This window comes from Diadema setosum, chromosome 9, assembly GCF_964275005.1.
Source record: "Diadema setosum chromosome 9, eeDiaSeto1, whole genome shotgun sequence".
Lineage (NCBI taxonomy): Eukaryota > Metazoa > Echinodermata > Echinoidea > Diadematoida > Diadematidae > Diadema > Diadema setosum.
The window spans coordinates 37,341,867-37,367,920 of record NC_092693.1 but is presented as its reverse complement, the minus strand read 5'-3'; the positions used below and the strand labels follow the sequence as shown (position 1 = coordinate 37,367,920).

The 26,054-nt window shown below is 37.7% G+C and overlaps 1 protein-coding gene across 1 annotated transcript in view; it reads right to left on the bottom strand.

Annotated features, from left to right (window-relative positions):
* Nucleotides 1-26,054, bottom strand: part of LOC140233365 (putative ATP-dependent RNA helicase TDRD12) — a 61,593-nt gene that overhangs the window by 2,577 nt on the left and 32,962 nt on the right. Inside the window, exons 15-37 of the mRNA XM_072313471.1 lie at nt 25,468-25,557; nt 24,943-25,067; nt 23,477-23,606; nt 22,692-22,771; nt 21,115-21,228; nt 20,142-20,255; nt 19,521-19,650; nt 18,843-18,983; nt 18,045-18,188; nt 17,005-17,094; nt 16,632-16,690; nt 15,710-15,841; nt 13,600-13,660; nt 12,966-13,030; nt 12,030-12,161; nt 10,242-10,364; nt 9,302-9,377; nt 6,698-6,819; nt 5,719-5,797; nt 4,465-4,562; nt 3,545-3,832; nt 3,122-3,235; nt 1,139-1,298 (exon numbers count right to left, since the gene is read on the bottom strand). Of these exons, the coding sequence (XP_072169572.1) occupies nt 1,139-1,298; nt 3,122-3,235; nt 3,545-3,832; nt 4,465-4,562; nt 5,719-5,797; nt 6,698-6,819; nt 9,302-9,377; nt 10,242-10,364; nt 12,030-12,161; nt 12,966-13,030; nt 13,600-13,660; nt 15,710-15,841; nt 16,632-16,690; nt 17,005-17,094; nt 18,045-18,188; nt 18,843-18,983; nt 19,521-19,650; nt 20,142-20,255; nt 21,115-21,228; nt 22,692-22,771; nt 23,477-23,606; nt 24,943-25,067; nt 25,468-25,557 (2,667 nt within the window). The remainder of the gene's footprint in view (nt 1-1,138; nt 1,299-3,121; nt 3,236-3,544; nt 3,833-4,464; nt 4,563-5,718; nt 5,798-6,697; nt 6,820-9,301; nt 9,378-10,241; nt 10,365-12,029; nt 12,162-12,965; nt 13,031-13,599; nt 13,661-15,709; nt 15,842-16,631; nt 16,691-17,004; nt 17,095-18,044; nt 18,189-18,842; nt 18,984-19,520; nt 19,651-20,141; nt 20,256-21,114; nt 21,229-22,691; nt 22,772-23,476; nt 23,607-24,942; nt 25,068-25,467; nt 25,558-26,054) is intronic.

Sequence of the window (26,054 nt, the reverse complement as noted above, 5' to 3'; positions counted from 1 at the left end):
TCAGCCTTTCCCTATATTCCTATACATTGTAAGTTCTAGTGACCGGCTACTGCTTGTCAGTATATCTTCAAGCTATTATTGCCTTTCACTCAATTACCATTGAATCAGAAACTAATCAAATTAAAGGGACTGTAGAGCACTGGTGGAGGTGAGGATTCAGCTTTTAATGTTTTGCAAGATATTTGAAAACCACTATGAAATGTTAAAGGTAGGGAATCCCATTTGCATGCCTTAAATGAAGAGTTGTATAAACACAGTGGTATGTTGAAGAGAGTATCATTTTAGAAACTCCCATAAAGTATTGAAAGTGGAAGGTAACATTTAGTACATTTTTATTGACCGTTAGATTTTGAATTGAATTCTTTTCGGGGCTCACCGTAAATTCCAGTACATTACTAGGCTACCTTTGCAGACCCATGCACTGCATGTGTGTCCATCATGTATATTTTGTGAAAGTTCATCAAAACTTACAAACATTTCTATATACATTCTTGCCACACACTCTATATGTTATTACATCAGCTCTTATACTTTTTGATTTGTGTTTATAGATAAAAAGATACAGAAGACTGCAACAAAAAGGCTTAAGCGTTGCTGACACACAGAACTACTGAGTAGTTGAGTTTTGTGCATTATTCAAATTGTAGATAACTGTTGACTTCCAAATTTCTAAGCAGTGGCCTAAACAAGTCCCCTGAGGTTCATATTTAATGTTTTGCTGCATTTTGGGAGTTCTGTAAAAGGTATCCCCTACCTTAAAGAGCATACAATTCTAAGGGGAATCAAACATTTATTTGATGAAAATCAGTTTTGAAATGACTGAGATATCTAAAAACAAGGTAAAACAAAGAGATCCTAATAAAAGTTGTGGCCTGACAATTTTATTAGGATCGCTTTTTTGGATATCTCAGCCGTTTCAAGGCCAATTTTCATCAAAGAAACGTTGAATCATTCTTCAAATTACATACATGCTCTTTCATATTTTATGAGATCTCTCATTATCTCATCAAAAAATGTTATAAACCTGAATCGTCACCTCAACCAGTACTGTACAGTCCCTTTAAGGTATTGATAACCAAAGGAAAAAAAAAAGAAAGAAAAAAGAAAGAAAAAAGGATGAAACTATTTGGATCTACACCTTTTTGGAATGTGTCAGCCTGGTCCACTTGATTCCGATGCTCTCCTTGTAGAGCGTGATGAGGACCTCCCCACCGGCCGGTGCCACCACAAAGTTACTGCTGTCCACTCGGCTGAAGAGAGCCAGCTCAAACTCATACTGCATACTGCCCAGAATTGCACTGTACATGAGGTAAAGGATTGTAAACTTGAACACCTACAAAATGTTCTTCATTTTTTGAAAAGGCGCATAGACCCGGTAGTTACGGGGCGCTGTTGGATGATAGTGCCGATCACCCTTAGCATTGATAAAAAAAATTGCCGAAGTTGAGCTGTCATCAAGAGTAAAGCGCGTAGGTGTTGCCAGGTAATGTTGCCTTCATTGTCTTCTCTGCTCATCATGCAGTCTGTAGTAATGCCAGGGTGCATGCTTATGTGCTTCTTAGTATGACGTCACAAAAGATGTTTGCTAAAGCTGTCATCCCCCTCATCTGAATCATGAGCCAAACTGTGATCTGACCACTGACTACAGTGGATCAGACTTCTTCAGACTCATGGAAATGGGTCATAGTGTAAGTGCTAAAGAGGAGTCGACAGCATAGGTCTCTGTAGGAAACTTGCGTCGCGCGCCCGCCTACGCATTCGACTAAACCACCAGGTCTATGTGCCTCTAAAAGAAGATTTAGGTAAGTATGCATTAAGAGCTATATCTGCTTAACTGCAGGTTTGATAAAAGTTTACACTGTATTTTGACCCCCCCCCAAAAAAAATACATCAAATCAAGTTGACTATCATTTTGATTTTCTTGTACACCACATTTCTAGACACCAATACTGCCTATTCAGTTGTGTTGTTTCAATTGTATTTACTTTATTATGTTGCAATTTCAATCATATATATCTTTGAAACACCTTATTTGTAAAGTAACCACTGATATAGCTACCCTCCTCAATATACATTGAATGAACGAATTCATCAATTAAAATGGGAGTGAATAAATCAATAAATCGTACCATTGCACAATGTGAAAGAATGAAAGTGAACAAGCATTCTTCTATGAAGATAAACTTCTTTACATTGAAGTCAAACCTGCACATGTTGATTTTAACCCTAACTAGGCCGGGGGGGGGGGGGCCTCCGAGGCCCCCCCCTCGACGTTCCGCGCGATGTATCGCTAACGTGAAAAGCTATCGCCGCGACGTTTCATGACTTTTTTCTGTCGAGTCTCCCGCATCTTTTGACACCAAATTTGCGATGCCCGGGCGTGCGGTTCCGAAGTTTCGCATAAATATGTACATGCATGTCAGACCAAAAATTGCTCAAAAACGTGAATTCGTGTACAATTTCAATGGAAACTGTGCTTACAGTCAAATTTCATAAAAGCATGATTATTTTGGGGTTTTATTGATTAAAATCAACTAATAACATATTTTCTCGTTCAGAACAATGTCGCGGACAAGTTTCATCGAAAAAACAATGAAAAACATAAAGTCGAAAAAACAAAGAAATACATAAGAAATTCAAAAAACAATAAAATACTTAAGAAATTTTTTTGGATGGCTCAATTTTTTTCGCTTATATTTGCTTAGGACACTAAAAAGAATATTTACACAAAAAAATGTACCCATTTCGGGCTTTATTTAGTGATTTATACCAAATTGTCTGATTTCATGCATCATTATGTATAAATTAGCATAATTTAGCATAAATGACAATTTTTCAAAAATCTAACTTCGTAATACTTTAGATTACATCATAGGCAATGTGTGTGCAAATTTTCGTCGCGATCGCGCGGTCGACGGCCGAGATCTTGAGGGGGGGCCTGGGAGGCCCCCCCCCGGCTCTATGATCTACCTAAATAGCCCGGCCTAGTTAGGGTTAAGCGTGGCAGTAGATAATTGCATTGAATGGCCTCAAATAAAAATGACAAAAACATGCAACAGACAGAATCAAGAAACACATACACATGGTGACAAACATTGAGAGGTTTACTTATGTTTCATACCAGAAACTTATGCTGTTTGTAGTGACGTGGACCTCAGGGTTGACGACCCCTCGTAATTGCACGCTGAGAAGTACTGAGTTGGGACGTTGGGACCAAAGGACCTTGGGGTGGGCGCTGGTCAGACATAGAAATATAACAGACAGAAAAACTTACTTTCACTCTACAACCAATTCATTCTCATCATTGATACATGCTCTTGAAAGAAAACTATAATGAGGTGTTTGGATGATAGCTTGGTACACAAGAAGAGAGCATTCTACTTCTACTTCTATGGTGCTTCTTATCAAAGCCAGGCTTTGATGAGATTTTCCTATTCCTGTTTCTAGTTTATAGACAAACACTAATAAATCTCTGGCTGAGCAAGCACGTTTTAAAAATGCATGAATGTTGGTCACCTTTTTGTGATCCACTGTTCAGACTCACATTTCTAACTCCTCTTCACTGTCTACTAGTGGAGGCATATCATCAAAGTCCATTTCTTCCGTTTCCGCGCTGGCGCTGGCATCCCCCCTCCCGTCCAGTGGTGCAGTCTGGGGGCTGCCGGGTGATTGGCCTGTGGGGTGGGTCTTTGGAAAGGTCAATTCTGTGGAGGGGAGCATCCGCTGGCTGCTGGCGAGGGATGCCTCATGGATCTCATGCTCGTCTAGGACCCCCAGGAGTTCCAGGCAGGCATCCTTGGTGTCCTGACTGGTTTGCTCTGAAATGCACCGGCTAGAAGCGGTCCAGGGAAAGCGAAAAAAAGATCTCACAATATCACCTCATAATTTGAAAGGTCATTTGTTCAACCATGTGCTCGGTGACCTGGCACAACAAAATGACTCCTCGTTGCAACAACAGCTTTCAAAACAAAACAAAACAAAAAACCCAGGCACAGATCATGGCCTGTGATGGCATCAGGACACATTTTCTGAATGATTCTACTACCAATTTTGTAAATTTAATAGTGGGTCTTAAGTGAGTGATAAACTTGTCACATCCTGCACTGCCAATTTCAAGGCAATCATCAGAACAGGGTTACAGTATTTCATGGTGAAAAAACAAATATCAAATCATAACATTAGTGATTCAATCAAGTTTAGATTCTCTGCCAATACACTCTTTTTATTCAAATCATAAAACTTATAACAGGAAACTACCAATCTTGGAGTACAGTGTACTGTAAAAGTGGAAATTTTTGCAGTATTGAAATTTTCGCGTAATTCGCGCAACCAAAAACTAGTGCAAAAATAAAAGCACACAAATATTTTTGCTTGCCATACGTTCCAGTAGTTGATGTTTTGATTCCGAGGAATCCACTTTTACAGTAGTTTAGTTTTCATGCATTGCCATGGCAACAGCCTCACCCTTCAAGGCTTGGAGGGAGCTCTTCTCTGATCATGGTCTGTCTGGCACTATGGCTGTCTGACATGCTGTGCAGAAACTGTGCCGTGGCTTTTATCACCTGTTCAGGCAAGGACAAAGAAAGAGAGGCATCTGCTGAATAATTCTTCATCTTGATAATTATCCAAATTACACACTTTTCTTATAATGCTATCACGTTTAACGTCAATAACTGGTGAGTCTCCAGCTCCCCTGAGTCGCCACTCACCTGGCCTTGCCTGATGTGATCCGTCCAATTCGAAATATTCCCACTGCTGCTGGATCTATTTTGTCCAGCAGTAAAAAGGTTAGAATACATTCTTCCGCGGGTGTTGGGTCTTTTCAAACAGACAGCGGTAAAATACGTACATGGAACTACGGAAAGTTCAACTAGGGCGTGTGTACACTGCAACATCAGTGAAATCGGTTCGGGGCGACAATGAGTGGGGGACCCTTAGGCTACTGTCAAGTCGTTTCATCCAAAACCACATGATGTAAGCTTACAATTTTTTTATATATTATATCTTAAGATATGTAGATGAGGCTTGTACCATTTTTATTTTAGGGATGGGATTTACTTACAGAATAAAGAGGGGTGGCGTCTCAACCTACAACCCACTACACGAAAACGGCGACTAACCCTAGAACTGGCGAAATGTACGCATAAAGGTTTAATGTGATTCAGGCTTTTACTTTTTTTCTTAATTCATTAGAGTAATAAAGTATGTACAAGTGATCTTCCGTTCCCCCCCCCCCCCTGCATCAAATTTGCCCCCGTCCTCAGAGGGTAAGTTATGTTTTTACTTTTACTTTGTTACTTTTTTTACTTTTTTTCTTAATTCATAAAGTTATGTTATTTTCTTATCATCACCATTTATAGAGTAATACTGATTTTTTTTTTTACTTTTTTTCTTAATTCATAAAGTTATGTTATTTTCTTATCATCTCAATTTATAGAGTAATACTGTATGTACGTGCAAAAATGATATATTTCTTTTCTCCCCCCGCCTTCTCTCTCTTTACCAGATTTTGACGCTATACCAGCGGCTCTCCCAAGTTGTCCATTCCCCCTCGCATCCAACTTGCCCCCGTCTTCAGAAGGTAAGTTATGTTTTGTTTTTTTTTTTTAACTTCTTGTCTGAATTCAATTACAGTAATACTGTATGTACGTGTGAAGTTGATATATTTCTTTTCTCTCTCCCTCTTTCTCTCTCTTTCCCAGGATCTTACGAGTATACCAGCGACTCTCCCCAGTTGTCCGTTCCGTAGAACGCCTGATTCTTCTTGTTGCAGGTGAGATAAAAATTTAGATTTTGCCTGTGATGTATGAATACATGATTATGAATGTACAGTATGCATATGTACTAAGTTATATATATTCATATAAATATATATATATATATATATATATATTGTTTTCAAATTAAAACTATCGCATAGCTCTAAATTTGAATGAAATATTGTTTCTAGTACAATTGCATTAACAAACTTTATTTTTCTATTTCTTAAAGATTGAATTAAATCACACAGATCATTCAGGTAAGTTGTTATTTGCAGTTTTGTTTTGTTTTGTTTTTTAAATTTCATTAATCAATGGTTGTTGTTTTTCACATCCACCACCCTCCATTACTATTTGCATACATTTTAACTTCGCACTTTTGTTTTCCATTTTATTTTGCACCATTGCTGCACATAATTTATTTTCCTGTCACCATATCTATCCTTTATTTTTTTTCTTTTTATTCTTGCATTACAATGTAATTTTGTATGTGTTCTGCACGTATGCATACATGAACATGTAGTTTGGAGGGGTTTCTTACTACCAGACTAGTTATGGCTGGACATGGAGGGAAATGAAATATACAGTACAGAGCTTGGTCGCAGGATGACATGAATGCTGCCTACCATGATGTCAAAGACAGGGTCATACTGATTGCAACAGCTGCAAGAGATCACGACGTCCCAAGAAAAACACTGGCTGATCGAGTCCATGGAAAGGTCCCTCTTGACGCCCTGTGGGGATTGACCCCCAAGTTCTCAGTAGAGACTGAATGCGACTTACTCACTGTCATAAGGTATATGGCAGCGAAGGCCGTACCACTGACCATAAACCAGGTCATGACATACGCGTGGATTCTCGACAAAAAGTGTGGGGATGGGAAGTTTGGGCCGAATGGTCCAAGCTACAGCTGGTGGCTTCGTTTCCGTGAGGCCTACCCTGACGAGGTGTTGAGGGTCAGACGAGCCGACAAACGCGACCGATGCCGCGTGATGTCTTGGACAGTGGACAACATCAGGGAGTATTTCATGCTTCTCCGAGGAGTCGTCGACTGATGCGACTTCCACAGCAAGCCAGAAAGAATATTCAACATGGATGAGACCATGGTTGACTTGAACAAGTCTACCCAGCGTGTTGTTATCCCGAAGAGGCAAAAGCATGCCCACACAGTGACAGTGGCTGGCAGCCAACACGTGTCTATGCTGTGTTGAGTCTCCCCTATGGAACGCCGATGCCACCCTTCATCGTATTCAAAGAGGCGTTGTGTGTGTGTGTGTGTGTGTGTGTGCGTGCACAGTGTGCGTGCGTGTATGTGACTGCATGGAAATGTCCAAAGGAGTGATTATAAGTACTTATAATGTTCCATTTCTGTAAGTGGACAATAAGGATTATGGCGGGAGAAAGAAAGAAAAATGCATACTTTTATGCCAGCAGGAAGGTCATCTGAGCTGACAATCGATCATACACGTATAATGTACATCATTTCATTTCAAAATCTTTATTTCCAATAATACATTATTCTTACCAATGAACAAATTGATAAAGGCAATGGTTAAGGTTCAATAAATACAGAATAAACATTCATAGAAGTACAATGAATAAAATACAAGCAGCATAAAGAATAAACATTCATAAGAATTAGGGTAAAATGGCAGCCAAAACTTCAGTTGTACTCGTGTTTACATGGTATTTACATGTATATTAGTTCATTTCGCTGAAAAATTAAGAAAAAATATGTTTCCTCATTTTACTTAGTCCATAATTTTTAATAAGGAACCTGTTAAATCAACAACAACAACAACAACAACAACAACAACAACAACAACAACAACAACAACAACAACAACAACAACAACAACAACAACAACAACAACAACAACACAGCGTCAGTATTGCATCTGATTAAAGCATATATGGCAAGGGTTGGTAGAATTCGAACTATAGGTGGCGGACTCAACAATTGCGCTCTGTTGAGTCGCCGACCCGGAAGTACGTAACTACTGACGTAGTTTTATACAAACTTGCACACTATCGTGTGACCCGAGTTGTGGCTATCGGAAGAAATACGTTTATATTTCAATGTCAGCTGGAGTTTGTGGTATGAGGAAATTTGATTTAAAGGGTGTGTACAGTTCTGGTTGAGGTGAGGATTTAGCTTTTAACATTTTGCGAGATATTCAGGAACCACTCTATGAGATGTCAAAGAGCATGCAATTCTAAGGCGTATCAAAAGTTTATTTGATGAAAATCAGTTTTGAAATGGCTGAGATATCCAAAGACAAGGTGAAACAAAGGAATCCTAATAAAAGGCATGGCCTGTCGCCTTTTATTATTATCACTTTTTGGGATATCTCAGCCATTCGAAAACCATTTTTCATCGAATAAACATTGAATCCTTCTTAAAATTACATGCTCTTTCATATTTCATAAGAGGTTTCTCATTATCTCACATAGGAATGTTCAAAACATGAATCCCCACCTCAACCAGTACTGTACAGTCCCTTGATTTCAAGGTCGTAGGGTGGCGACTCAACCGTTATCTTTGGTGTCATCTAGCCCATCACAAATTCATTCCAGCCTGTCTCTATGAGAAAAGCATACTTTATATCCAACAAAGCATTTCTATGTTTAATCTTTTCTTGGACAGCTAAAAAAAGAAAAGAAAAAAGAAATGTGAGATAACACTTTGATCAGGTTGAGATCAGTGTTTAAAGGAGACCTCCGGATGATTTTCAGATTTTCACATTTGAACAACTATAAATTAGTTGTACTGAGGACAGAGTTTCAGAATTTATGATAATTGGGATGAAGAATAAGAGTATTTTTGAAATTTAGAACAAATTGCAATGAACAAGGATGATGACATGGCAGGGTCACCATAAGAATGCATGAGTTGGGACTCAAGGAAGCAGAACAAAAGAAGAAGGCATGCATAGATTACACAAAGGTGAACTTGCAAGCAAGCGGTATTGTAATGGAATTACACTTCTACATTTCTGAAATACATGTGAGCCTCCTATGTCATCATCCTTGTTCACTGTAATTTGTTCAAGGTTTTTCAAAGTATTGTTTCACTGCTCAAGAACCACAATAAATTCCACAAGTCTATACATGGAGCTGTTGATTCATGCACTACATGATGTGAAATTATGAAAATCGTCTGGAATGCCCCTTTAATGGTTAGGTACAATGATGGTAAATGCAATAAACAAGGCACCCGTTTGTGATGAAGTACACTGTTCAGTCCTCCCAAGGTGAATTAATACATGTCACGATGTGCAACAGTTGGCATTGCAAATTTTGCAGTGTGGAAGTTTTTACCCATTGTGCACACCACTGAACAGTATCTAAATCATAATAACATGCAAACATTTAGGGAAATGATGAATTGCATGCAAAAATGCTCTTGGCCACAAAATTATGCACAAGCACAGTTCACTAATATTGACCCAGCACAAAACAGTAATATAATCAACCAAATTTTCACATTGTTACAAGTTGCAACGCCTGACAAAGAAAAGAAGAAGAGTCTTAAAGTGTACCTGGTTGTCTGTGGCACACCACATCATCTCGCAGGCTGTATCCAAGCAATCATGACCCTCGATGATTTCCCTGTTCCTTTTGAAACATGGGGTTAAATGGCTTGCATAAGTGTGCATTTTACATGACATAACTGACACCAGAGTGTTCTAAATAATGCACCATGGCAAAGTAAAGATCTAGCAATTACATTGGAATAAGCAAGACAAAAGGGCACGGCCCTCTATCTGGCCTTTATGTTTTCTCCAGCTTTGTTGGCGCGCCTTGGATATGAATTATTTGCTGAATGGTCTTGGAATTTTTTTGGCTCTAATTTTTTTTTTAACAGCCTATAATGTAATCTTTTCCTGTCAGGGATCTCCAGGTCTGATTTAGGCTTTATGTAGTGGTTTGAATTACAATGCTAAAGATGTCTCGAGATGAGTTGAGAATGTGTAGTTTTGAGGGATGATTAGATGAGTAAATTTTGATTGTGTAGGATAAGGTGTGACTTTTGTTGTTGAGTAAGAGGGTATGGTCCTCTTTCAGACCTGGGGACCCCACTGGGGGAGCCACTCTCCCTGGGTGTGCTATGAGACGGGGGTCTTTGAGGAAGCTTTGCCTTACTACTTATTGATGAATCATGGTGGTTCTCTTTTTATATTATCTCTGAATTGCTCTTGTCACTTTTTTTCTTCTTTTTTTCTTTTTCTCGTTTTTGCTGATTGATGATTATTTGTAAATATTGTGATTTTATGTGATTTCGAAATAAAACATATAAACAAAAACAAAAAGACAAAAGGGTACAAGAAAAGTTTGCAACATTGCTGCTGCTGCTAATAACTTCTACTTTTGTTCCCACCACCAATGAAATTAATGATTATACAAGCCAAAGATGAAAAGCTCTGCTAATGTTTGTCTCGACCAAAAGACATGCCGGTCAAGCACACATACACTGTGTACCTTTCTGCTTTTGCGATGTCTGCCAGAACGTGAAGAAGCTCAGTGAGCGTGTTCGCGTCCTCTGATGACTTCACCATTCTGCTGATGGCAAGAATGAGGTCCGCCGGTATTTGCTCTTTCACCCTGTACAAGCAAACATAGACAAACAAATCTTAACCCTAATCCCATCGGGTTTTTTTGAGGGACTTGAAACCACCGAGGGGGGGCATTTTTGGTCCCCCCTTCAGATCTCGGTCGTGGATCGCGCAATCCTCGTGAAAATTTGCACTAAGGTAGAGGCCAATGTAATCTACAAGACTGTATAGATTTTTCAAATTTTAATTTATGTATTTTTATATTAATTGATTTATGCTAATTTATGCAAAAATATTTCTTTTGCCTATAAATCAAAAAATAAAGCTCCAAGGCTTCTAATTTTTGGTGAACATATTCTTCTCAAAATCCTCAACAATAATATTGAAGCAAAAATTCAACTTCATAATTATTTCTTATGTATTTTATTGTTTATTGAATTTCTTAAGTATTTCTTGGTTTTTTTTACTTTTTGTTTTTGTTGTTTTTTCGTCAAAATTTGTCGTAGAAACTTTTTAAAGCATAATCAGGCAAAAATAAATCATTATCAACCATTGAAAGTAAAAACATTTATTTTTATATGAATTAATTGCAAAAACACAATTTACATTGGATTTGTACACAAAATCATGTTTTTGAGCAATTTTTGGGTCGACAAATTTTTTTCAAAGGGGCGTATCTTCAAAACGGTATGCCCGGGAGCGACAAATATGGTCTCAAAAGTTGCGCGATACTTGAAAGAAAAAAGTCATGAAATATCGCGGCGAGAGCATCACGTGTTGCGGAATAATCACGCGAAATGTCGAGGGGCGAGGCCAAAATGCCCCCCTTCCCGGTGGGAATAGGGTTAAGACCCCTTTATATGATTCTAGAAGGTGTCATTGGCATTGACGTGAAAATTGCTTGTGATCACAAAGCATTTACTTTACTGGCATTATATTTATCTTCTAATTTCTTCTTTTGTAAATGTTTTAACAGTACAGAATCAGTTTAATCAAACACCATGAAAGTGTTCTGACAGAATTAAGGAGAAATATTCTGTTACTATGTAACGGAATAACAGATACCTCCTTAAATCCTTGGCATACTAGTCATTTTTTTTCCCCCGAGATTTGATCTCATTTCAAACAATATTTATACTACAAACAGTTTGTTTGAGAAGTCGCAATTTCTTCTGAATGTTTGTTTTATGATTTTTTTTTTTAGTGCATGTAGCATGATAAGTAAAGGGATGGTACAGTATTGGTGGAGATGAGAATCGGGCTTTTAACTTTTTGCGAGATACCAACACTCATGAAATAGTACAAAGCATACCATTTTAAGAGGAATTCGAAGTTTATTTGATGAAAATCGGGTTTGGATTTACTGAAACATCCAAAAACAAGTAAAACAAAGCGATCATAATAAAGTGTGGATCCCACACATATTAGAATTGCTCTGTTTTTGGATATCTCAGCCATTTCAAAACCAATTTTCATCAAATAAATGTTGAATTCCTCATGGAATTACATGCTCTTTCATATTTCATAAGAGGTTTCTCATTATCTCACCAAAAAATGTTAGAAACCGGTTATTAGGTCTCAACCAAAACTATACGATCCCTTTAAAAGACCAAAAAGTGCAAAATTAACAACTCAAAAACATGTCTGATGAACTGCTATTCATGAAAAATATCAATGTTTTCAGGATATGAGGCACAAGTATAAAATTACATACATGTCATTGTAGTGAAGGAGGTCGCGGAGCACACCACACACATTGCTGACCATCACCAAACTGCTACTGCCCGATGCCAGCTGGTCAGCTAGGACGGCCAGTCCTCTGGCAGCAAGGAATAGGTCCCTGGGTCTACGTCCATCAGGTTACAAGAACAAGAAAATCAGGAATTGTGTTTAGAGAGTGTTTTGAGAGTACATCCCAACTACATGTATCATGGTTACATACACAAATTCTCATTGTTCCATTCCATTGCTATATACAACCTTTGTAATTATGATTTACAGTACAACAACTGATGTTGTAAAGTGTTTTGGAGGTGGAGAGTGCCATGAGATGTACTGTTACAGAATGTTATTCAATCATTATCCATTGAAAACTGCTGCTCACTGGCATCAGCACAGCAGTTGTTGTTCAGCACTTGGTTACTTCTCTTATTGCTTTGAAAGAATTCTGTCCACTAGTATCTATCAAATCCTAGAAACCCTAATTTTGTGGTATGATGCTGTATGTTTTTATCATGACATTTATTATTCATTGCTGGTGTTTTATAAGGTGGAATCAAAACTTCTCTTTGATTTGAGTCTTATTATGGCCATATACCACTGCTGATTACAGTTGCAGCATTTATCAAAATCTTGAAAATCACTGAATTCATAACCGTTCTTTAAATTGGCAACTTTAAGGTAAATTTTCTGTTTCTCTCTTAAATAGGCAAATTTGTGATACTTCCTCTCTGATTTCGGGTATACCTGGTGATCTTACCAATTTCACTAAGTCTTTCTCCACTATGACAGATGCAGACAAATTTGGCGGTGCCAATTTAATGATGAAAAAAATAATCATTTCTGGACTGGATGGGTTTCTCAATGACATAGAGCTCATTACAATTATGTCACAGAGCATGTACAAAAATATGTGAAGTTTTACTCTCACCTTTTCTCACTGGAGACGGTTTTGAGAAGACCAGTAATATCCTCCTTTAGGCTCTGGTCATCGGTCTGAACAAGTACATACAAACAAACAAACAAACAATCAAACCCACTTTTTAGTACTTTAGAGGAAAACATGCTAATGCAGGTACTGGCCAATACAGCTCAAACAATCTCATAGTTTTACTAATTCTCAAAAATTACATAAAATTGAACTTGCTGCTTTGTACTTCTCAAAGAACCTCAGTCAAGTAGTAGCCTATTCATTTCTAATCCTTTTATGCTATTTGTTTTATCTGCATTCATGCATTTATTCATTTATTTCTCATTTATCTATTTAGCTATTTATTCACTTCTTTATTGGAACATTTACTCATATCTTATTCGCAAATCTATCCATACATTTACACATCTATCTAAATATTTAATTTTTTATTCATGAATTTTTTCATCCTCTTATTTTGGTTATTTCTTGTTGATTTATCTTTTATCCCCCTTTTATTTTTATTTTTTTTTTGTGGGGGGGGGGGGGGGGTCAGGGAGGACTCATGAGTCCCCTTTATTCGTGCATTCTACATACAGGTTATTATCACATACAATGAGTTCACACTATGCAAGTCAAGTCATGTAGGTCTTACCTTCTGTAGCTGAGTCAGAATTCCCTTCAGTGCCCCTTCCTTCACTACTTCACAGCTGACACTGCATGTAAACACAGACATACAGACACAAAACAGGAGACGTAATCATAAAAAACATTCGTAACTAGAAATGTCGCTACGGCGACTGGTGTATGCCTCCGCCATAATACATGGTTCTCCTAATAGGTCTATAGTACAATGTCTTGACAATGTGTGATGACAGTTTCACACAATTGGCAAAATATCAAAATGACAGGTTTGCCACAAATGTGCTGAATGTTCACTTTCCTAGAACTAGGTTCAATTGGATGAATGATTAAAACGTCAGAGTGCAGGTATTTGGGGGAACTGATGATTTTCACTTGACTTTTGACCCTTTTACAAGTTTATGCATTGAGTAATTTTCAAGGTATTGAGAAAAAGTATAATTTCAGTATGAAATGGTAAAATAGTATTATCGAAACCTGGCCTTTGACCTTTGACCCCACAGTTCCAAAGAGAATCACTGTTAGGTAGAACATGCATAAATATGTAAGTTTCATGACAATATCTTGAGTTATTTTTGAGATATGGAGGAAAAGTGCAATTTAGCACTTTCACTTGACCTTTGACCTTTTGACCTTTGACCTTTTGGCAAGAAACTTCCCACAGAATATATATTGGGTTATACATGCATACATCAAGTTTTAAAAAAATCCTTCAGGCATTGCATAAATATAAGGAAAGTAGTTATATTTTGAGGAGTTGACCTTGACCTTTGACCCCTGACCTTTGACCCATTACCCCAAACTTCCCTAGATAATCACTGCCCATCGGTACAAGCATATATACTAAGTTCCATGAAGATACCTTGAACCATTTGCAAGATATGGAGAAAAACATGAAATTTCAATTTTTTTTTTTCACAAAATAACCTGTGACCTTTGACCTTTGACCCTGTGACCCTAAAATCCACACAAAGTATCATCCCCCAAGGATATACCCTCATACCAAGTTTGATGCAAAACCACCACACGGTTCTTGAGATATCGACAAAAACAAAACGGGACGGACGGACGTACAGACGTACGGACGTACGGACGGACGGACGACCCGAAAACATAATGCCTCCGGCCACTTCGTTGGCGGAGGCATAATAAAAAGGCATGTGCAACCATCAATAATTGACCTGCGAACTGAGTCAATGTTAATGACTGTACAATCAAACAATTATTGATTTTTCTTTTTCTTGTGTATGAGAGACTGTCTACAGTAGTTACACTGTCTGACCCAGGTGATATCATGTGATCAAGTCTTTTGGGTACCCATAAAACTAAAAATGTTGCTATGGTGACTGGTATACCTTAGTTTGCAGGCACAAACCCTTGTTGGTTGTAAAAGGAGTCTGCGCCAAGACTACTACATGCACCACCCTGGCACTGTCCCATAGGTCCTGTGTTCAGCTTCTCCCAACTTGTTGGGAGAAGCTGCAGTGCAGTGGTCTATGTAGTAGTCTTGGTGAGCACAGACTCCTTTACGACCAACAAGGGTTTGTGCCTGCTGGTAGGTATATACGCTTTACTGCATTATTCTCCCAATAGGTCTATTGTACATCTTGCCAAAGTGAGGTAACAGTTTCACATGATTGGCAAATAATCATTACAAGTGTATGGTTTCATGACAAAAATAAACCTTTGATAATGAACCACTTTGATAATCTGGTAATACACGGATACACTTAGTAAAACGAATATACCTTGAGGTGTTGCAGAGACCTTTGGGCATTGCAGAGATAAGGGGGAAATGGTGACATTTTTTAATTTGACCTTGATCTTAAGACCTTGATGATCTTAAGACCTTTGATCTTGAGAATGTACACACACAAGTTGATAGACACAGCTTTGTCTACTCATACATGTACACGTATATGCCAAATTTCAAACTGTTCTTAGTTACTTTGCCCACTAACTTGATCAGGGACGGACATAATAAGGATGGACATATGGACTACCCAAAAACATAATGCCTCCAGCGACCCTTCATGGAGGAGGCATAAAAAAAGAATTGAAGACAACAATCACTTGTAGAACATGATTGACATTGCTGAGAATAGAAAAAAAGGTAAGCTAACCTCAGTTCACCAGACGCCAGTCGTATTAAACTCAACACCAACTGCTCCTTTGCATCATCTCTGAGCTGTCCATTGCACAGGACATGGCACAGCGCCCTCACACAGCCACACGCCATCAGAGTCGTCTTGTCACTGCAGCAGAAAGAAAACAACAGGAAAATATTTGACTACTGTCAGTAGGGATCATGAGTTCAGACTTAGCACTTCTCTCACGAGAAGATCAGAAATTAGAATGTCTCATTTAGATATGATCTCATGACAATCGTGAATAGGTCATCTTTAAATAGTTTTGAAACTTCTGTGACTCAATAACAAGTGAAAACCAAAGGTGAAGCAGCCTTGCTGATAAGTGCTTATAGTCAGTTACAGCATTTTGAAATCCTACAATAAGATGTCAAAGTTTTAGATAATCATTCAAAAACAAAATCTGTTAAGAGAACATTGGAATAAATGCGATGAATACCAGGGAAAAATGTTAAAACTGATGAATGATTAATACATTATATCTAACATTCTATAACACCATTTAACCCCTAATTCTTACGGGAATAGTGTAGATATATTGTAGAGTTTTACATAAGATAAGTTTAATCATACATCTTCTCAATTCATTTTATTAATATGCTCTGCAACTATTCAATACCAACTCCATTATTGAAACATATCTATAAGAATTAAAGAACGTGAAACCTTGACTGGCTATGCTATGATGTTTGCTCCTAAAATCAATGGAGCAACAGCAACGAGATGGCATGAAAATTTTACATACATTCTAAATCAATTACGTAATTAAGCGGAAAATACACAAACAAATCAAAAAAAGAAAGTGGGGTGGAAACCCAAAAGACTGAGTAGCAAAGCAATCTCACATAATAGCACTGCACTCCAAGAAAGATGGATCCTAGATTTACTTGTGACATACCTCACATTCGCCAGTTCTTGGTTGATTTTATTGATGAGGGTAAGTTGCCCTTGTAAACTCTGAGGAAACATAGAATGGAAATAAACAAATCAACATAATCTAACAATTCAAATTGTCTTCATCAATCATTCTGAAGTTAACCATATTCCTGGTAACTAACACAAGCTTGTCCAGAGTATAGAAAATTGCATATATATGGAATTGACAATTTCAGAATTCACAACATATGTTTACCTTATGAAGATGGAAAAATCCAGAACAAAAGTCTTGGCACACTAATGAACAGTCCTGGTGGTATAACATAAAGGACTAAAACAGCTTCTCTGCCTTTCCCTGATACGTAGATTTTGAGAGAGATGTTCACATGGTCTACCTTGGTCTGGTACAGCTGGGCACAGAGTTTGTTGAGCTGCTGCCCTGGGCTGCCCTCTGTTGAGCTCGCATCAAAGCTGTTGACCATGACCTGCAAGAGGAAAGGAAAGGAGGAGAAAATGCCTTCATTTTTCATGCTGATACCGAGGTAAAATTGCTATAATTTTTCTTGAATAAAAAGACTGATCAAGGATTCACCAAGTTTTCACCTAGGATTTAAGTTGATCATAAAGCCTAAGATCCACTTATAATTATGGTATGATGTGTGTATCTTCACTGATATTCTAATTTCTAAATAATAATGAAATTATACAGACTTTTTCATGCAGTCTTTGATATACAAAATAAACTCCCCCATTACATCGACAATGTAGACATTTAGTCGTTAGAGGTTAGGACTGTGCGCTGGCTATACGCTACATGCAAATGAACGAGGTTATCTTACACATCCATGTGCAACATGCGGAGGTCAAACAGGATCACACTTGTGAGGTTCACTTGTGCACTTCCGGTAACGCAGAGTTGATGTGCAGTAGGCACGGGCAGAGCGTATATACGATTATCACATCCAATTTATCCCCTTTTTTTCCCCCATGACTAATGAAATGTCATTTCACAACAGAAACGCATTTTCAGAGCTTACATTAATTTTGATATTTCCTTTACCAACACCTTACAGTTGCTACGAAAATCTACAAAACTATTGTAGTTTTGAGATGAGGATAGTGCTCCGTGTTTTTCATGAACGATCAAACAGAGCTCGCTCTGTGCACCAGCGAAGCATTGTCACCTCTTCATGGAAATGAAGTAGTGCCGCTACAGTTTGAGTTTTTGCAGTTATATGCAATAGCGACAGTTTAGTGAAAAAGGAGTGTTTCTATAAATTCTGATTACAATTTGAAGTGGATTCTGAGAACACTGACTAAAAGCTTACAGGGAAACCACTGGCATACCATAATTACAAGTAATAAAGTTCAGTAAATAATGCATTCTATTAAAATCCCAATAAGCTAAGCATCCCACGCCATCTGATTCACAAACCTTGATCAAGTCTGCTGTTGGCCTGGCATGTCCGCTGTCTATCAGCTTCTTGCTGATAGCGATCTTCTCTCCGTCTGCCTGGTCAAAGACGTCCACAGAGTAGAAGTAGCCTCCCGTGAATTCACAGGACTCGGAACTCACCACCTGTGTGGTCAACAATACCGCAGACACAATATCTTTAATATTTGACATGTACCTACACAATGACGACTGACAAGAGTATTGTTTAGATCACAGACATTGTGAATACCTGTATCGAATGTTTTGAAGCCAGAGCAGTCTTATTGCAAGAAACATGTTGCAAGAAATTCATAGTTTTATATCAAGGGCCAAGTACTGTAATGTCAAAAGATTTTACCCACTGCTTAACAAATGCATTAAAAAAGCAAAATGAACCCCACCTATGTAATCACTGTGTCATAACAAAATTTTCAGGTAAGACAATATCTACACTATTTGAAGTAGAATATGTCATTCACAGCTTTGAATGCAAATATGCTGCCGGATATACAAGAACATAATTGATTAAAGGAAAGAAATCATATTTATTCTTAGATCTTGCAAAACTGAAAAATATATTATGCTTATTATGTTCTTGTGGCAATACCTCAGAGAAAACAGGAAAGGGTGAAAACATTTGATAGTGTGTGATATCAATCTTTGAAGGGGGTAAACTACAAAGAGTCGCCAATGTCTCAGCTTCTTTTTATCACGTCTACCACTTCCTACATCATCTTGTCTTCACCCTACATGATTGTTGGTGTCCTGCAGTAAGCCAAAGCTACACCGAAGACAAACCTCAATGGTGAGGGGCATGCTGACGCCTTCCGCTCCGCCACTGCACATGTCCCACAATGCACTGCCTGCGACCTCTGACCAGCCGTCCTTGCAGACAGGCTCCACAGCCCTCATGGAGCACTGGATGGCTTGTGCAGGCAGCTGGAGCAAAGATAAAAATTGAGAGTCATTCCCAGATGCATCGTGCAGTGTGAAAATGAACAAGGGTGTGGTCTGTAGCTCTCACTCAAAACAGTCTTTTCTTCCCTTCCCCCCCCCCCCCCCCCCCCCCCCCGACACTCAAGCAGCCCTTCGGAAAATTGAACTAACGAGGTATGTAAGTCAATACTGTTGATGGTGTATGGATCATAATTACATTTTCAGTCACACTACCGTCAAACACTATACTTCGTATTAACATAGCTCTCAATTTTTTATGTCTTTTATCTTTCAATGAATGAATGAATGAATGAATGAATGAATGAATGAATGAATGAATGAATGAATCTATCTATCTATCTATCTATCTATGTATGTATGTATGTATGTATGTATGTATGTATGTATGTATGTATGTATGTATGTATGTATGTATGTATCTATCTATCTATTCATTCATCTATCTCAGATGATATTAAAGACATCATCCATCAGAGGGTAGCTCCCCTATGAAAGCCACATGAAGAGGCCGAGCCTTACATCACAGAATTCTGGTAGCATGGGGCAGACGAGAGCTGCCGACACCCATTCCTGGTCTCCCCAGTCGACGAAGAAGACGTCTTTCTCCTTGGCGCTGTCATTGCTGTCCTTCACCTGACCTCGGTACCACCTGTGAGGGCAGCAGACAGAATAGGTAAGTGGTTTATAAACCTGAAGTATGTTTCCATGCAAATGCCCTGTGCATGCATGGAGCACAGTCCACCTTTCTCAGTTAAAGCTCATTCCTTAACGGCAGTGTTGCAACGTCATGTAGTCTGCCCTTGTTAGGTGAAATATTTACATGATTAGTATACATGTGTATTTTTTCCCACATTGTAAATTTGTGTAAATTTACAATGTAATTTTTTTCAAACAAATTCCTTTACAATACATTAATCAACACTAAGAAAACACACACTTCATTGCATTCAGCATGAGCACTGCACTTTTTTTTTTATCTCTTCATACACACTTCACATTTTTTTTTTGACAAAGACTATCAAATATGATGTCATATCTGATAGGAGTAATTGCAACTGTTCTTCCTTGCATATTCTGTAAATTTCAAAATTTCCATGGATCACACAATATTAGAGATCCATTCGTCAAAATCCTGCTCACCTCCCATCAAGGGGGAACTGGGCGAGGCAGAAATCTCCCACGGCAACGGTGGTGTCCTCCGTCTGGGTGTGGCTTGCCATTTTCTGGTTCAGTGACTCCATCAGCCGCTCCAGTCTGTATTATGACACAAACAAAATAAAAAGAGCCAGAGAAATAAAAAAAAACAACAACAAATGGCTACATCAAAATTGTAAAAGAACAGCACACATACGACAGATGACCGAAAGCATGACCATAGGACCACCATGGTGTGGTAGTTAAGAGGACAAGTTTCGCCAAATATACATGTGGATTGAATGAATGTATCAATGTAAGTAGCACACGTCAGTGAAAGTTTGAGGAAACTTGGACAATCCATTCAAAAGTTAAGAATTTTCAAAGTTTTGGTTCTGCAATTGCTGGGTGAGAAGACTACAACAATTAATCATGTAACTGCTGAACAAACAGATAAAAAATATAAAGAGAATTTAACAAAATGTTATCTTTCTAGCAAAAGGAAAGAGCAACTGACATGTACCTCTTTGAGAAAGCAGTGGGAATATCACTCTTAACGCATGTCAGTAACACGTCAAATGAATGTGTACTTTTCAGAAAAAAAATGTTGCCCAAATCAAGCGAAACACCTGAGATCAATGTCTTAGACATTTTGAATGATATGGGTGCCTTTTTTCTTGTAATGAAAAAAAAAAATGAGATAATTTTGAAAGAGTCCATTTCTACCATTCACACAGGGTTGGTCTCTGTGATTGCTGTGAAAAATGTGGTAAATATGATAACTACACTTAATCCATGCACAGAATACATCCATTCATGATCACATAACTTACTCCTACCCTATGTATTCTTTATTATTTCACTGCACCATGATTGATTAAAAAAACAAACAAACAAACAAACAAACAAACAAACAAGCAAACAGGCCAAAAGAAAAAAAAAAGGAGAAATAATTCTTATTTCAGAGCATACAAGTTACCTATACTTTGATTTGACCAGCTGGACGTAGAAGCAGTGAGGGCTGTCTACAGCTGAGAGGTGAACTATGTTTGCTGTGTCCTTGCTGAGCTGGGCTGGGGGTGGCAGCCTCACACTGTAGAATCCAATACATGAGAGACAGACAGACAGACAGACAGAGAAAGAGAAGAGACAGAAAGAGAGAAAGAGATGGAATCATGAAGAAGACGTGACTAACCAAATGAGTTGACAACACACACAGATACACAACACAGACACACACAGATGGACACAGATGCACACTCACACAAATACAGACACCACTATACATAGACACACACACACACTGACATACTCAGTGTTGCTATCACATAACTGTGTGTCTCAATAGATGCAGTTGCAAATAAATAATAAAAAAGCATCAGAGGCAAACAACACACAAACAGAAAGACTTTTTTCACACTTCTGAAATAAAAAAAAAAGGAAGGTAATAGACAAATCTTGATTGTAAAATGCAATATGAAAGTTTTAAACCTAACTATATACTGACATGAATATACAGTTTATTTACCCTCTATTTAAACTCTGTGTTCAACAGAACAATAAAGTGCGAGTCATCTAGGGCAGTTCAAAGACAATACTGCAAATTAAATAGGAAAATTCCTACTAGGATAATTTCTTTTAACTGACAAAGAATCATCCTCACTAGTAAAATTATTCACACACTAATTTCATTACAGTGCCTGCTTTTCCACAAGGCCTCTCTAAATTCCCAGATAATAAATATTTCCATCTTGTAGGCTAGATATAAATCAGTAGCTGTTATAACTCTGTTACATAATTTGTTTGTGTGTGAGAGAGAGAGAGAGAGAGAGAGAGAGAGAGAAGAAAGAAAAAGAAAGCACAACAGACAAACTACCAGTAGATGAGTTAATAAAACATTGTGAAAACTGCACTTCCAATTTAAACATGGTAACATTATACAGCACAGATGTATTTAAATGATTCACAGGTCTGAATCTTTATTGCATCAAACAAACAAACAAATGTCGCTATTGCGACTGGTATGCCTCCGCCATAATGCATGGTTTTCCTTATAGGTGTATAGTACAATGTCTTCACCATGTGTGATGACAGTTTCACATAACTGGCAAAATACTGAAATGACAGGTTTGTCAGAAGTATCTTGAATATTCACTTTCCTTGAACTAGGTTTGAGATATTGTCTAAGAGTGCATGTACATGTATTTTGGGATTTGAGGATTTTTACATGACTTTTGACCCTTTTATAAGTTTATGCATTGAGTAATTTTCAAGGTATGAAGAAAAAGTGTATTTCAGTATAAAATCAAAAAGTTTTCACATTTTTGCCTGGCCTTTGACCCTTCACGTTTGACCTTTGACCACCCTTTGGGCGGAGGCATAAAAATGGAATGAAAAAACCAGGACAATTATTGGCACAGAAATCCCATAGCACTGTACACACTGTCCAAAGTCCCTTACACAGAGAGGGTTAAGCTCTAGACAATAAAAGAATGGGTCACAGTCAATGTATAGTCTTTATACCAAGCACTCTTCGATATCTCTGCCATTACATACCTTTCCTTCTCATGTGTGGATGACTTCAATGGGGGAAGTTTGACTTTCCCTTCGCATAGCTGCCGCAGATTCTGGATGTGCTATCATGATAGACAAAGAAATAAAAAGATGAATGCACACAAATGCAGACTTTACAAGACTCCAAAAGATAATCAACATTTTCATAACTGTAGCTCTATAGCTAGGGTTTATCTTTTAAAGACTGCTAACGGTGTTGTCTGATATATCAACAGTTGGTAGATTCAAAGTTCATTCAAAATACTGACAGGTAATAACTGGATGCATGTTGATTGGAAAGTTTATCACCAGGTCCTAACAAGAGTAATATTCACATCTTTGGATACCTTGATAAACCGCTACACTTCTCTTTGAAGGTCCATTGAATAGACCAACAAGTGAAACAAATAATCAAAACTTGAGAGCAAACTACAGTCTCTATGCAGGCCATTAAAAATGTTCAATCAGAATCAATGAATTTACTTACAAATGCACTTTAAGAAATAACAATTTTTAATAAAAAAAAACAAAACATATTTCTTATGAAGAGAAAAACATACTAATCTTGTAAATCACACTAGTGGGCAGCTCTGACGCATCCAAGGGAACTGCTCCCCCACTAGAGTGACATCAAATAAACCATTATTTTTTGTTCTAGTACTGACACAACAATGTCTCATCTACATTATTCCTTTGTTTAAAAAAAAAAAGAGAGAGAAGTGTATGCTAATATGTCAAAATATATATATGAAAATAAGATTTGAATTGAAGTGAAAAAAAAATGGTACCTCTGGATTGTTCACTGCAAACTTCCTGCGGATCATCTCCTGTCGGACGTTGTAGATCGTCGTCAGAGCTTTGGTCTCTTTTAGGTGCTTCCTCTCGACCAGTGGGTCCAGCCACAGAGTGTTCCCCAGGCTTCAATGGACCAAACGAAACTGGTTAAATCTTTATGTGGTCTACGGTTTTAGCTTTGCTCACCCAAGCTTCTTCATCAGCATTCAGTAATACATCTAAACTTGACCTATTCGTAAATTGGCAAGCCCACTCAGGTGTAGTAATGTGCCTCAGTTTAACATTAAAGGCCAAGGTGAAACATACTGGATTCAGGGAATAAGGTAATCTCTATCTATTGACAATCAGTTCCACAAAATCTGTGCCAATCGGCAAAGAAAGCACTCCAGCCTGCATGCCAAATGGTGAACAAAGCGCAGAGAGGGTCAAGTATCTCCTAGCTTAATGTCATGACCAAATTAAAACAGTGTGTCATGTAGCAGCCTACAAAAAGTGATTTTGCCATTTCTTACAAACGATATTAGTCACATTATCAACATTCCTGCCTGTTCAAACAATGCAAGCCCCCCCCCCCCCATAATGTTAACCACTATGAAACAACTTTTGAAATTGTGAGACTACTTCATGGAATCCTTTTGAACTGTTACACATTCATTCAACAGTAACAATTCCTAACTGTGATCATCCCATCAGTGTGTAAGATAACATTTTATAAAATTGAAAAGGCTGAGGACTAGCAACAAATTTCTTGATAAGTATTGATAAACAGTTTTATGGTAATAAAACATATGTATATTTCAATCAATGTTTTCTAGAAGTACTTTCATTAAGTATACTAGGAAGGTTATCTTCTGTTTCATTCATTATTCTAATGGTATATAATGTACACTGTAAACACTTTATACATAAACCTGTGCTTTGTAACATAAACATGACTTGTTGTATATCCATAGTACGGTTCATAATTGTGCCCTTGGTGTTTTTGTTATTCCACTCAGCCTTATCTTTGATATTATTTTGTCTATAATCTGTAGGGGGACTACATTCAACAAGCAGTGCTTCTAAGTAGTCCCCTCCACATTTGTACATGGTGTGATTTTATCTCAGAATATCACGATATTTTGTATATACATGTAATATACTCTGTATAGTATTGATATAATGTCCACTATGTGTTAAACCCTGTATATTTTATCATATAATGTCCACTATGTGTGGAATATGAATAAATTTCATTTCATTTCATTTCATTTCATTTCATTTCATTTCATTTCATTTCATTTCATTTCATTTCATTTCATTTCATTTCATTTCATTTCATTTCATTTCATTTCATTTCATTTCATTCCATTCCATTCCATTCCATTCCATTCCATTCCATTCCATTTCATTTCATGATAGTTCCAGAGGTTGCTGCTCGTTCACCCAGGAGTGATGTACAAAACAGATGTCTCCTCACCTCAAGGCAATATTGCCTTCAAGCAGTTTTCCCTGCAGGAGCTGGTACATCTGGAGATCAGCATGCGTCGTCCAGGAGAAATCCTCATCAGTGGGCTTGGCCTTGCACACAACCACCTCAACTGCCTACAAACCCAAGACCACACCAAACACATTATGATGAATTTAAAATCATACCATAACCCTGAAAGAAATGACATGCATGAGATCTACACAAACATATATGCTTATATATTTTTGTAGCATGTTTGAAATGTACATAGCCTACAGGGGATGAATAACAAATTTTTTTTTTCTCAAGATGAAAAAGAAAAGGAAGGGGAAAAGCTATCACAAAGAACAAATGAATTTGCACGGATCTAATGAAGTAACCAACCAATACCACCTAGAAGAAGTACACTTTTTTTTCCCTGCACAACACGTCTAAAATGTGGAAATATCATTCCTCTGTCTCCATCCTCCCTTAGTTGCATTATCTGAAGGTCACAGATAAGGAAAACTGGCGGAAGTTTCCACCTGCATTCACCTGGAATTTGACAGCAAGCAGGTTGTCCGGTAGTCTGAGGAGTTTGTCCACACTGACCTCCTGATAGTGACCGTCATCGACATACTGCACCTATTAGCAATCACAAGAACAGAAATGAAAGAGACACAAATAAATGCAATCTGCTGTTTTTAACAACTCAAGCTCAGTATCTGTTTTATATCTTGTTTTTGCTTGGCTGCTCTATCATAATACTGACATACTATTAAAGGGACGGTATACTTTCGGCTGAGATGGAGCTTCATGTTTCCAGTGTTTTTTTATGATTATTTTTTTAGATAATGACAAACCTCTTATGAAATATGAGAGAGCATATAATTCTTAGACGAATTCAAAGATTATTTGACAAAAATTGGTTTTGAAATGACTAAGCTATCCAAATCAAAGTGATCCCAATAAAATGCAGGACCCATCCACAAAGATCGCTTTGTTTTACTTTTTGTTTTTGGATATCTCAGCTGTTTCAAAACTGATTTCCATCAAATAAACTTTGAATTCCTCTTTGTATTTTATGCTCTTTAACATTTCATGAAGTGGTTTCTAAGGATCTCGCAAAGTTAAAAGCTTAA